Source organism: Lathyrus oleraceus, chromosome 4, assembly GCF_024323335.1.
Source record: "Lathyrus oleraceus cultivar Zhongwan6 chromosome 4, CAAS_Psat_ZW6_1.0, whole genome shotgun sequence".
NCBI classification, from domain to species: domain Eukaryota; kingdom Viridiplantae; phylum Streptophyta; class Magnoliopsida; order Fabales; family Fabaceae; genus Lathyrus; species Lathyrus oleraceus.
Window position 1 is genome coordinate 217,016,962 of NC_066582.1, and position 12,359 is coordinate 217,029,320.

Sequence of the window (12,359 nt, forward strand, 5' to 3'; positions counted from 1 at the left end):
AATCTCTAAAGACATATAAATGCTTGATTCTAAGATCAATGGCCTCTTTGAGCCCCATAATACAAGCTTCATATTCTGCCATATTGTTTGTACACTTGAAAGTCAATCTAGTTGTAAATGGAAAATGGGTGCCTTGAGGAGTAATAATCACTGCCCCAATGCCATTACCATATTGATTAACTGCTCCATCAAATACCATGCCCCAACGAGAACTAGGCTCTGACCCTTCTTCAAGCAAAGGTTCATCACAATCTTTCATTTTCAAGTACAAAATCTCTTCATCAGGAAAATCATACTGCACTGACTGGTAATCTTCAATCGGTTGGTGAGCCAAATGGTCAGCCAAGATACTACCTTTGATCGCTTTATGAGATCGGTATTCGATATCATACTCTGATAACAACATCTGCCAACCGGCAATCCTCCTAGTTAAAGCAGGCTTCTCAAATATATACTTGATAGGATCCATTTTGGATATCAACCAAGTGGTATGATTCAACATATACTGACGCAGACGCTTAGCAGCCCAAGCAAATGCGCAATAAGTTTTCTCAAGCATAGAATACCGAGTCTCACAGTCGGTGAACTTCTTACTGAGGTAGTAAATTGAAAATTCTTTCTTTCTAGTCTCATCTTGCTAACCCAGAACACATCCCATACTATCTTCAAGCACAGTCAAATACATGATCAACGGTCTTCCTTCAATAGGTGGAGACAAAATCGGAGGTTCAAGCAAATATTCCTTGATACTGACAAATCTTTCTGGCAGTCTTCGGTCCAATCACAAGACTGATCTTTCCGTAGAAGTTTGAATATAGGCGCACATGTGGCAGTCATGTGCGAAATGAATCTGGAAATATAATTCAAGCGACTGAGAAAACCTCTGACTTGCTTATCAATTTTGGGCGCAGGCATCTCTTGTATTGCTTTGACCTTGGCGGGATCAACTTCAATACCCTTCTCGTAGATAATAAAGTCCAACAACTTACTAGAACGAACACCAAAAGTACACTTATTGAGATTCAAGCAGAGTTTATACTTCCTCAAATGCTGGAACAGCTTCAACAAATGTTCAACATGTTCTTCTTCATTAATTGATTTAGCGATCATGTCATCGAAATAAACTTCGATCTCTTTATCATCATATCATGAAAAAGAGTAGTCATTGCTCTTTGGTAAGTTGCACCAACATTCTTCAAACCAAAAGGCATCACTCTATCACAAAATGTTCCCTAAGGTGTAATGAATATGGTCTTCTCCATGTCTTCGGGTGCCATCTTAATCTGATTATATCCAGAAAATCCATCCATAAATGAAAAGACTTTGAATTTAGCAGTATTGTCTACCAACATATCAATGTGTGGCAGAGGGAAATCATCTTTTGGACTGGCTTTATTCAAATCTCGGTAATCAACACACATGTAGACTTTTCCGTCTTTCTTCGGCACATGCACAATATTGGCTACCCATTGTAGATACTCAGCGGTCACAAGGAAACTGGTGTCAATCTGCTTTTGTACTTCTTCTTTAATCTTCACAGCCATATCAGGATGCGTTCTTCTCAACTTCTGCTTTACTAGAGGGCATTCTGGCTTCAACGGCAATCTATACTCCACAATCTCAGATTCCAAACCAGGCATGTCTTGATAGGACCAAGCAAACACATCTGAATACTCTCGAAGAAGATCAACCAACCCCTTCTTAAGATCTGGACACAATCGAGACCTGATCTTGACATCCTTCACATCATCTTCGGAACCCAAGTTGACTAGTTCAATCTGCTCTTCGAATGGCTGAATGTTCTTCTCATCATGCTCAAAAAGACGAGATATTTCATCACTCACTTCTTCATCACTTTCCTCCTCGGGCTCATACACAGAGAATTCAAAATTTGGAGAAGGATAAGGATCATTGTATTCAATGGGGTTAGAACCAACCTGCATAATGATTTGATATTTTGATTTTAGAGAAGTGAATTTGTGACCAAATATTATGCAGATGGACAATTATATTGTTTATTTAGATTTTTTGTGATTACCATTTTTAGAATAAAGCAAAAATTAAAAACAAACATCATAGATGTGGATGAATAGAATTAATTTCATTAGTGATCAATTTGAAAATGCCCAACAATGTTCGCTTCTCCCTTAGGCATAGGAGAAAGATTTTGAAAACATATAAAAGCAATTACTTAGATCGATGCAAAATAGCAGGAACATCAACAACAGTCCAATTGTTGCAAGCCTTTCCATGCGTCACAAAATTGGTGCAGTCTTCCTCTTCGTCATCCTCTAGCACAGCAACTAAGTGTTGTTCATTGCCATGAATGAACCCTCCGCTATGGAAGTTAAGTTGCATATCTTCAGGCCTTACAGCTGATGAACCTTGCTGAAAACCTAGACCGGTTCTACCTTTGTTGTCGGAGACATCTCCCATGCGCCCCCACTGATCAACATTGCCTTCTTCAACAATCTTCCTTGCATCTTTCAATGAGGACATAGGTTCCCCAACTCTCTTTTCAGCAGCAATAGATAAGGCTTGGAACAGAGTTCCAACCTCATCATAAGAGAAAGACGACAAGTGGCTTACCAACAACGCCTTTTCCCTGCCAACAATAACAAGCTTTCCATTCTTCACAAATTTGAGCTTCTGATGCAAAGTGGAGGTAACAGCTCCTGCCTCATGGATCCATGGCCTTCCCAATAAACAACTGTAGGCCGGGTGGATATCCATTACTTGAAAAGTAATTTGAAAATCAATCGGACCTATCATAACTGGAAGTTCCACTTCACCAATAACTGTTTTGCGTGAACCGTCAAAAACTTTGACGATTACACCGCTATACCTCATGGGAGCTCCTTGATATGATAGCTTTGACAGAGTTGACTTCGGCAACACATTCAGTGACGGCCCGGTGTCAACAAGCACATTGGACAAGGCATCCTCTTTGAAATTCATGGAAATAATGCTTCGAACACAAGACGTTTGGCTTGACCGTTTGAGGTATTCACCTTTATCCATAGTATTTAGTGCAATCCGAAATCAATAATACTTCTTCAAAACTTAAAAACAATTCCACACATTCAAACCTTTTGTTTGAGCCTTAGGGCGACACCATCGAAAACCCTTCTTCAAGGTAATAAAATCAACAAAACAAACACAAATAAATTTCAAAACCACGAACTATGAAGGCTCTGATTTCTCACTTCAACAAGTGGGCATACGTAGGCACGAGGATCCATTCCTTGGCGAGCACACTAATTTAAAATCTACCTCCACTCCGTATACCTTTGGCAAGAAAACATTCGATAAGCAATACACACGTAAGCGCAAACATCCTAGATGGTTCCCATGGAGTACCATGGATGTAAGGGGTGCTAATACCTTTCCCTTGCATAACCGACTTCCGAACCTATTCGTGGTTGCGATGACCACTCTTTGGGGGTTTTCTCGATATTTTCCTTTCCTTTGGGATAAATAAAAACCGATGGCAACTCTGTATTTTTCGCGTAGCGACAGCTGGCGACTCTACTGGGGATATATCCCTAAGCAATTCAAGCCTAATCTAGGTTGATTCCTTGCGTGTGTGTGTGTGCGCTTACCCTTTTGATATTGCTTACCTTATTTATTTCCTTTTGCTTTAAATTTTGTAATCTATTATGTGGTTCCACGTTTCAATGGTTATAATGGATGGTACTCCGATTGCAAGTAACCTTGTGGGAAGGACTCTCTACCCGAGTCTAGAGTGCAAACTTGAGATAGGAGAGGTTGAGTAGTATGGGCCACCGAGAAGCTTTTCTCGTTAGGGTCGATACGAGAACCTCGCTTAGAGTAGATTCTCTTGGAGACGTTGACGACCGTCAAGCTTTTGGCTTAAGCGATCAATGTCTTCATTTGGATCCATGACTCTAAGGACCTTTGTAGAACATTAAACCTATGGCCCATTAAGGTTGATGGTCGCATAGTACGGGTCCCCGAGAAGCTTTTCTCGTATGGGTCGGTACGAAGATCTCACTCAAAGTAGATCTTCTTGATGGAGTTGACGACCGGCAAGCGTTTTCCGTAAGCGGCAAACAGTCCAGGAGGTCCATGACTTTGAGACCCTTGTCTAGAACCCGATGTCGATGGTCACGTAGTGCGGGCCCCCGAGAAGCTTTTCTCGTGTGGGTAGGTACGAAGATCTCACCCAGAAGAGGTTCATTTGAGGGAGTTGACGACCGGCAAGCTTTTGCCGTAAGCGACAAACAACCAAATGAATCGATGACTCTGGGGTCCCTATCTAACCTTAGACTATGACTGGTGAGATCCCCATTGTGAGTAAGCAATCAGAGCTATCCTCCATCCGTATCTCGAACCTGTGATACCATGCCAACTTGTGTGTTCGACTCGTGGGAACCATGCTTGTGTACCATTCATTCACTCACTCATGCATTCATGCATCATAAAAAAAATCAAATACAATATTCATGCATCATTTTTCATATCATCAAACAAAAGCCAGAAAACTTACCATTCTACCCTTCTATCCAGAATCATCCACAGTCAAGCTGACTTCCCGACATTCATACTACATGCGCAATAATCAGAAATTGCTCATGGATCAGTTGGAGCAAAATCAGGCTGCTATGAGGGAGGATATGACCACTGTAGAGGCTCAGATGGGTCAGCTCGTTGAAGCCCTACATGCTCTGGCTAGGGGACAAGAGGAAATGCGTCAGGCTAATCTGAGAGCCTCTACTGCCAACCCTGCTATTGTGACAATACCGGTGAATCCACCAGGAGGAGCTGGTACGCCTATTGTAGCTCAGCCACCTCCCGTAAGAGGTCCAGTATATCAAAATGCTAATCAGACGTTCAATATCCCTGCCAATGGGAGATTCCAACCTGAGATTGACGAACAATAGAACGCTTTCTTCACTACAAAGGCTGACTCGGTTTATGAAGCTTTTGGTCCTTCTTCTGTTGACCTCGAAAGGAGATTTCAAATGATGGAGGAGAGATTCAAGGCGATGCAAGGTCCTGATACCTTTGGGTTGGATGCTGCTGACATGTGCTTAGTGCCAGACGTGAAAATTCCTCCCAAGTTCAAAGTCCCGAGCTTTGAAAAGTATCAAGGGATCACTTGTCCAAAGACCCACATCCGAGCTTTCTGCAGAAACATGGGCGCTCATTCTAGTGACGAGAAACTCTTAATGCACTTTTTCCAGGACAGTCTTAGTGGAGCTTCCCTGGAATGGTATATGCAACTCAAGCGCACGCATATACGAACCTGGAGGGAACTAGCTGAAGCCTTCTTGAAGCATTATCAGTATAACTCAGACATGGCTCCCAATCGTACTCAGCTCCAAAGCCTTTCTCAGAAGCCGGATGAATCGTTCAAAGAGTACGCTCAACGATGGAGAGACTTGGCTGCCAGGGTTCAACCCCCTCTTCTCGAAAGAGAGCTGATAAACATGTTCGTGGATACCCTTCAAGGGTCGTATTCTGAAAAAATGATTGGGAGTACCACCTCGGGATTCTCAGACTTGGTCATTGTTGGTGAGCGAATCGAGAACGGCTTGAAGATCGGTAAAATACAAGACACAACAGCTGCGGCTAGTGGAGCAAAGAAGCCTCATTCCGGATTCTCAAAAAAGAAGGAAGGAGAGACCAATGCTATCACTTAAGGGGGAGATGGAGGTTACCAAATGCCATACTATCTGGTGGCAGCAGTAACACCTAACCCGTATCCGCAACCAGCATATGTCATTCCAACTGGTCCTCCAGCAATGCAGTATCAGCAGCCCTATGCTCCTCAATAACCTGTTACTCAACAGAACTACTATCAACAGGGTAGACAAGGACCAAGGAGGCCTCCTAGAAGGTTTGATCCAATTCCCATGCCGTATGATCTCCTGCTAGCTCACTTGCTCAAAGATTCGCAGGTCCAGCTGAGGGAAGCTAAGGCTCCACCAGTACCTCTTCCTCCCGGGTATGACATGAACGTCAGCTGCGAGTATCACTCTGGGACGCGGGGGCACTCGATCGAGAATTGCAATATCTTCAAGCACAAAGTACAGGACTTGATTGACTCAAAAGAAATATCGTTCAAGCCAGTTGTTCCAAACAACCCCGTGCAGGCAAGTACATCTGCAGCACCGTAGTCAGAGCAGCAGTAGATCTGAAGGATTGGTATCTGTGGAACTATCTCGTCAGCTTTCTCCAGAATCAAGACCCCAAGCAGTGGGAGAATAAGGCGGATCATTCAAGCAACCATTGGTTAAAACATGTTCATGTGTGATTTTCTTGTTTGTCATTTGTAACATTCATTTGTAATGAACTCGTTTGTTTTTGAATAATAATGACATTGAAATGAATATGCATGTTTTGAATAAATCCATTTGTGTCCACTCATACTTTATCTTGTCAATATTCAAATGTTGGTTTTTGGAGGAGGATGGTGTAATTAAAAACGAGAAACGAATTCACTGCTCGTTCGCTTTTGAATAAAATCATGCTGATGATGTAAGGCATTGTTTCAAATCCCAAACACCGGAGATATAAGGAAGATAATCCCTAGTCAACCCCTTCGAGCCAAGGAGTAGGAGTTTCTTTCTTAAATATAAAACCTTTAATCTCAAACCGGGGAAGGGTAGTCGTCAGTTGTTTGACCAAGCGTTCAAATTTCAAAAGAGGAGTGTCCTATCTGAGGATCAACCATATCTTATCCCTCATAAGAGGTCGGAAACTGCCAAAGTCCAAATGGTTGTCCCTCACCCACAGAGGTACGAGGCGGTCACAACCCATCCGAATCAAATGGATAAATGTCACACAATTTGTTTCAGCAAAAAGAAACAAAGAAAGAAAACAAAACAAAAAAAAAGTCCGCTAAGTCGAAAACTCGAAAACGAATGACTTAGACAAAAATTAGGGCATCCCGGTGGATTGTAAATCCGAACCGATCCAACAAAAGTAGGAAAATTGAAAATTCTGCATAAGAGGAATCAAAAGAAAATCCTCAGCAAGAGCAAAATCGTGTGTCTACAAATCAAACAACAGAAGGTGCATGACTGCCGCACCAAAAACCTCTTGGGTTCATTAACCATCACTCCTAAATCCCTTTCGGAAGTAGAATGCTTGTTTCAAACTAGCTGAACGTAGGACTGGAGAACATCACGAAGAGCGGGTGGGTTAGGATAAGTTCGAGCCTTATATCCTTTCTTTCCTAAACCATGAACCAGACCATGTTACAACCCTCAAAAGACCTAATTGAAGCAAAGGTTTATTTCGAAGGCGTACTATAGTCAGAACGATCGTGTTAAAACTGACTCCTCATCAATTTACTCATATGTGTTGATATGTGACATTCGTTATTAGTGATGCATTCATTAAATGTCAGAATTTCAGTGAGCATGTTTGGATTTCAAAACTGCATAAAAATGACATTGCATTATCATTCCAAAAATGAACTTGTCTTACTCGTGAGTAAGCATCTGGCATCAAGAGATTCGCCACAATGAGCGTGAATTGAGGAACTTGATGATCCCAAAGTGCATAACGCCTGAGACCTCCATTGAGCAGGGGCAAGCCATTTCTCTTTTGATCACATCAATCAGAATGTCTGAAGACTCTGTCGAGCAGAAAGACAAACCGCTTCGAGATCTCGTCGATCCGAGACAGTCACGTCAAGAAATCTCTACAAGATTCATTCAATCTGAAGTAGTCAAGGCAAAATTCAATCAATCTCTCTGAAGCTCAGTGAATAAGGGGCATTCCCTCAAAAATCAGCCAACCAGAGGCAAAGTTACTTCAAGGCTCGTACTGGGGTAGGCCACCCCAAGAGCACAAGAAGTCAATCTCCCTGAAATGGTTAATCAGAGGAATGTAGTTCTGAGACATTGGGGCAGATCCGATGGTGACAATCCACGATGAAGTTGCTTCCTACCTAGTGATTGGGGCAATCCTTGCAGATACCCAACAACTTGGGGCAAGAGGATCCAAAGAGAGGAAGGTTCTCTCCCTACCTGGGAAGGCATTTCAGGATCCAGCCTGGGGCATCCAAAGGTCTACGTCAGATCCATCCCCCAACAACATCAAGAAGTCATATGTCGGGAAGTCATGCGAGACGCAACCCACCCTCCATATATCAAAAGCCTTGCAAACCAAGCAACTTCCTCAGCATTCATTGCATCGTACCCAAGATTGGGGCATCCGTAGGTCCTCATATCATTACATCAACTTGTCATGCATAATTCATATCATCACATTCATACATATCATCCAGCATATCACAAATCTCTCTAACAAGGAAAAATCAAGCCCAAAGCTCTCTTGGCACTATTCAACTGCCCATTTGCGTTGGCATCTTTCCATAATCCACCCTGTTAGCATTACACAATAGCAAATAAATGACCTTTTTGACCTATGTAAAGCTCCTAGTCGGCAACCCCGACAGGATTGTTCGAAGTCTTTCCTTTTTCGCTTACCTGTCGTAAGCCTGTCGCCTCCTTCATGGAGATGATTTCATTGAGATAACTCTCCTTTCCTGAGTTTATTTCGTTACTTGGTACACGAAATCACGTCTCTCCCTCGTTGCCTTTTGCACGAGAAGGGTTGTCTCTGTCAAGACTTTGCCTTTTGATTTGTTTCAAAATACCCAATGTAGGTTTGGTGAGTCCTGGGAAGGGTAGCCATATTTCGAAAACTTCATCCCCATCGTTGTGCCTGTGGGACCCCCTGAGGTTTTCGCATCTACAGCAAAGTTCCCAATTGACATAGCCTGCCAAAGCCCAGACCTTGTTTGGCAAACATCTTGCAAAGTCCAATTCTCATTGGCAAAACCCCCACCTCTCAAATTTGAAAGACCAATCAAGCAGTAATCGTTAATGTCTATCATTTCTTCAATACCTGTCGGTATTGATTTCCCTTCGCTCGTCAGTGTCTATCACTTTTTTTGATACCCGTCGGTGTCGGTATCTCTTCCCCAACCGCAAAGTTGTAGATAATCACCCTTTACTCAGTTTTAGATGTCATTACCTCTAACCCCAGAGTTGAGAGACTATCCTATACCCAATCTCAGAGTTGATGTCAGTACCCACTCCAACCTCAGAGTTGTTACTTCTTCCTTCTTTCCAGCCTCAAAGTTGTTGTCTATTTCTCTTATTCCCAACCTCAGGGTTGTTGTCTATCCCTTTCATATTCGACCTCAGAGTTGTATGTTTCCTTTTTCCAACCACAGTGTTGTCGTCCCTTTTTCCAACCGCAGTGTTGCCAACCACAGTGTTGTCGTCCCTTTTTCCAACCGCAGTGTTGTCGCCCCTCTTTCCAACCGCAGTGTTGTCGTCCCCTTTTCCAACCGCAGTGTTGTAGCCCCTTTTCCAACCACAGTGTTGTCGTCCCTTTTTTCCAACCGCAATGTTGCCAACCACAGTGTTGTCGTCCTTTTTCTAACCTCAGTGTTGTCGCCTTTTTCAACCTCAGAGTTGTCGTTGCTTATCGTGTTACCCCCAACCTCAGAGTTGTATGTCTCCTTATTCCCCAATCTCAGAGTTGAATAGTTATCTTTCTTCAGCCTCAGAGTTGAACGACTGCCTTTTTCCAACCTTAGAGTTGACGACTACCTTTTATCCCCAGCCTCAGAGCGGAATGGCTACCTTTTTCCCAACTTTCGAGTTGTTGTATCATTTTCTTATTCTCCAACCTCAGAGTTGATAACTGCAAACCCAACCTCAGAGTTGATGCCTACCTTTGTTCCCGACCTTAGAGTCGATATTCAACTGCAAACCCAACCTCCGAGTTGACGCCTACTACCTTTGTACCCAACCTCAGAGTTGATGCTTACCCTGTCTCCAGTCTCAGAACCGATGTTGATCGCAGTTTGTCTCCAACCACAGAGTTGAGAATGTCCATTTTGTACCCCAGTCGCAGTACTGAGGTTAGAACGTTTCAATCCCCAGCAATCAGTGTTGCTTTTTTTCTGTCCCTAACCTCAGAGTTGTCGATTAACAATTTACCTTCCATTCGCCTACTGTCATCCTCAGTAAGGTCATCTGCCATCCCGAATCCTAGGATTTTATGGCGAATCATTTCATGATTCCAAAAGAGAACAATTACCAAGGAGATATCCCCCAGTGGAAAATTCTTTCTCGGTGCCTTCAAAAAACTTGTTAGTAGAGACAAAATGGAAAAAATAATCAATCATATTGCATTAGCATACTGCATACGTCATGCATATCTAACCCCTCACATATCCATTTACCAAATGACATTCCTGTTCCCGGCAGCTGCCCTGCGCAAAGACTAGCTTGTTTATTCTCCCACCAGTGAAGAAGACCTCCTTGTGATCTATCTTCACATAGCTTACCATTTGTTCACGGCAGGCGAATTTCCTGTTATTCTAGTATTTAATCCTCTCCTACCTTGATTGTTTGGAAGTCGTTGCTATCCATGCATTCAGGTCCGAGAAGATTAAATAGGGGCAGCTATCATACCCTGAAATTCACCCCACCCTTCACATTGATCATATAGGTCACTAATCCCAAACATTTGCATATCATCCTCATTCATTTCATTTCATTGAATAATCATGGTTCGACATATGCAAGCATCATTTTGGCATCATGTTAATAATGGTTCTGATTAATTATAACTTCGTGTTGATTTCAATTTCAAATTAACTTTTGAAGTTTGAATTAATTTTGAAGTTAGATTTGATCTTTGAAAATTTAATCAGTTTTAGGAATCATTTCATCATTTCATGTCAAATTGGTTTTAGAAGTTTCAACATGATTTTAGAATTTCATTTCATATCAAATCGGGTCAAACTTGTTCATTTTCAATAAAGCTCATTCACCTTTTTTTGTTGTTTTTTTTTATTCAATTATCCATTAGCCATGTACCAAGTTTTTATCCATTTTTTCTAACCAAATCAACTCCATTTGTCAATTTTAAATCATCCAAATAACCAAAATCCAATAATGAACAATATCCATTTTTAACCAATGTCCATTTAAACCAATATCCATTACTAAATCCAAGTTGTTTTCATTCTTTGACCCATATCCATTTAACCAAGTTTCAGTTTTAACCAATAACCATTTAAATCCATTTGTATACAATGCATTGGATCCATGGCCCACACCAATTACCCATATCAGTACAACTCAAAAAAAGGGGCAACGGATTGAAACGCCAAGTGCAACTCAAAGCCAAGTCTGCCAATCCAAACACGGCATGAACAAAACGCATGCCACAAGCTTCAAAACGCACACCAGCTGCAAAATCAAAGCAACGATAATATAAACCTACAAAAACCATAAAATTGAAGAGTGAATAACGCAGTTAACTCTTTTACCTGCAAAAACATATAGCAGAATTTCAAACTATCAATGACCGTAAAAATAATTCACAATCGATTTTCTTCACTAACAAAAAATCAAACTTCTAACTAACTTTCAATAACTAACAAACAACTTCTAACAGAAAGAAATCTAACAGAACCACCACTATGTTCTATATAATCTACCATCGCGATTCACCAGAGGGGGGGGAGAAAACCCGCAAGAGGACCTCTTCGATCTCCTTCTTCATCTCTCTCCAATCACCTTCATCAAACACTCCAACTTCTCAACAATACTCCCTAACATAATTCCTAATAAACCTCATAACAGAAAGAAGAATCAACGGCAAAATCTTGAACTAGTTCTCAAAATTCAAGAAAGGAGTAGAATCGCAAGAAGAGGAGAATATGGAAGCATCACAGAGAGATTGAAGCAAGAGAGGAATAGGAGAGAAGAGCAGTGAGTATTTCATACCCGAAGTTGAAGCCAGAACGCTCTTCTTCGCACCTTCGACCAAGAGTCAATTTCATTCATTCTCCTTTTCTCCATCGAAGCACCGCAGATAAAAATCGTCTCGTCGCCATTGTTGGGTCGTCGCACCACTCATTACCGGCTACAACGTCAGAGGCAATACGCCGAGAGAAAAGCGAGGCATCGAATCTACTGACGCATTAGAGACAAGTTCGTGAGGAGACGAGGAAGACGAAAGACGACATCCTTCAAGGCGTACCAGATATCGTCGTGTCACCACCGCCATCTCCGTCGTCAGCTTACACGGTAGGTCTTCGATCCTCCATCACTTCGTGTCAATTCGCGTATGATCGTGCATATCGTTGAGTCAGGAACCGGAACCCTTTCGATTCAGGTCTTGATTTCCCGATTTCGTTGTTTATTGGTTGACAAGTTAGATTAGGTTTTTCAAACACCGGTTCGATTTGGCTTCCGGATTTGGGATTGTATTAGGAGGTGGATGAATTTGGTATTCCTGATTTAAGGAGGTTAGGTTAGCATTCATGATTTTAAGGTTGGATACCCGTCGCC

At 42.0% G+C, this 12,359-nt stretch overlaps 1 protein-coding gene across 1 annotated transcript; it reads left to right on the top strand.

The window, feature by feature from the left end:
* Nucleotides 1-4,571: 4,571 nt before the first annotated feature.
* LOC127136743 (uncharacterized) lies at nucleotides 4,572-5,666 on the top strand. The gene is made up of 2 exons (XM_051063269.1): nucleotides 4,572-4,829; nucleotides 4,926-5,666. The coding sequence occupies exons 1-2, from the start codon at nucleotides 4,572-4,574 to the stop codon at nucleotides 5,664-5,666; spliced, it is 999 nt and encodes a 332-aa protein (XP_050919226.1).
* Nucleotides 5,667-12,359: the final 6,693 nt, after the last annotated feature.

Bases quoted from the DNA above. Each gene is read 5' to 3' on its own strand.
- LOC127136743 (XM_051063269.1), top strand. From the start codon at position 4,572: ATGCGCAATAATCAGAAATTGCTCATGGATCAGTTGGAGCAAAATCAG. The intron at 4,830-4,925 runs GTATATCAAAAT...TTCACTACAAAG, and splicing joins CACCTCCCGTAAGAGGTCCA to GCTGACTCGGTTTATGAAGC.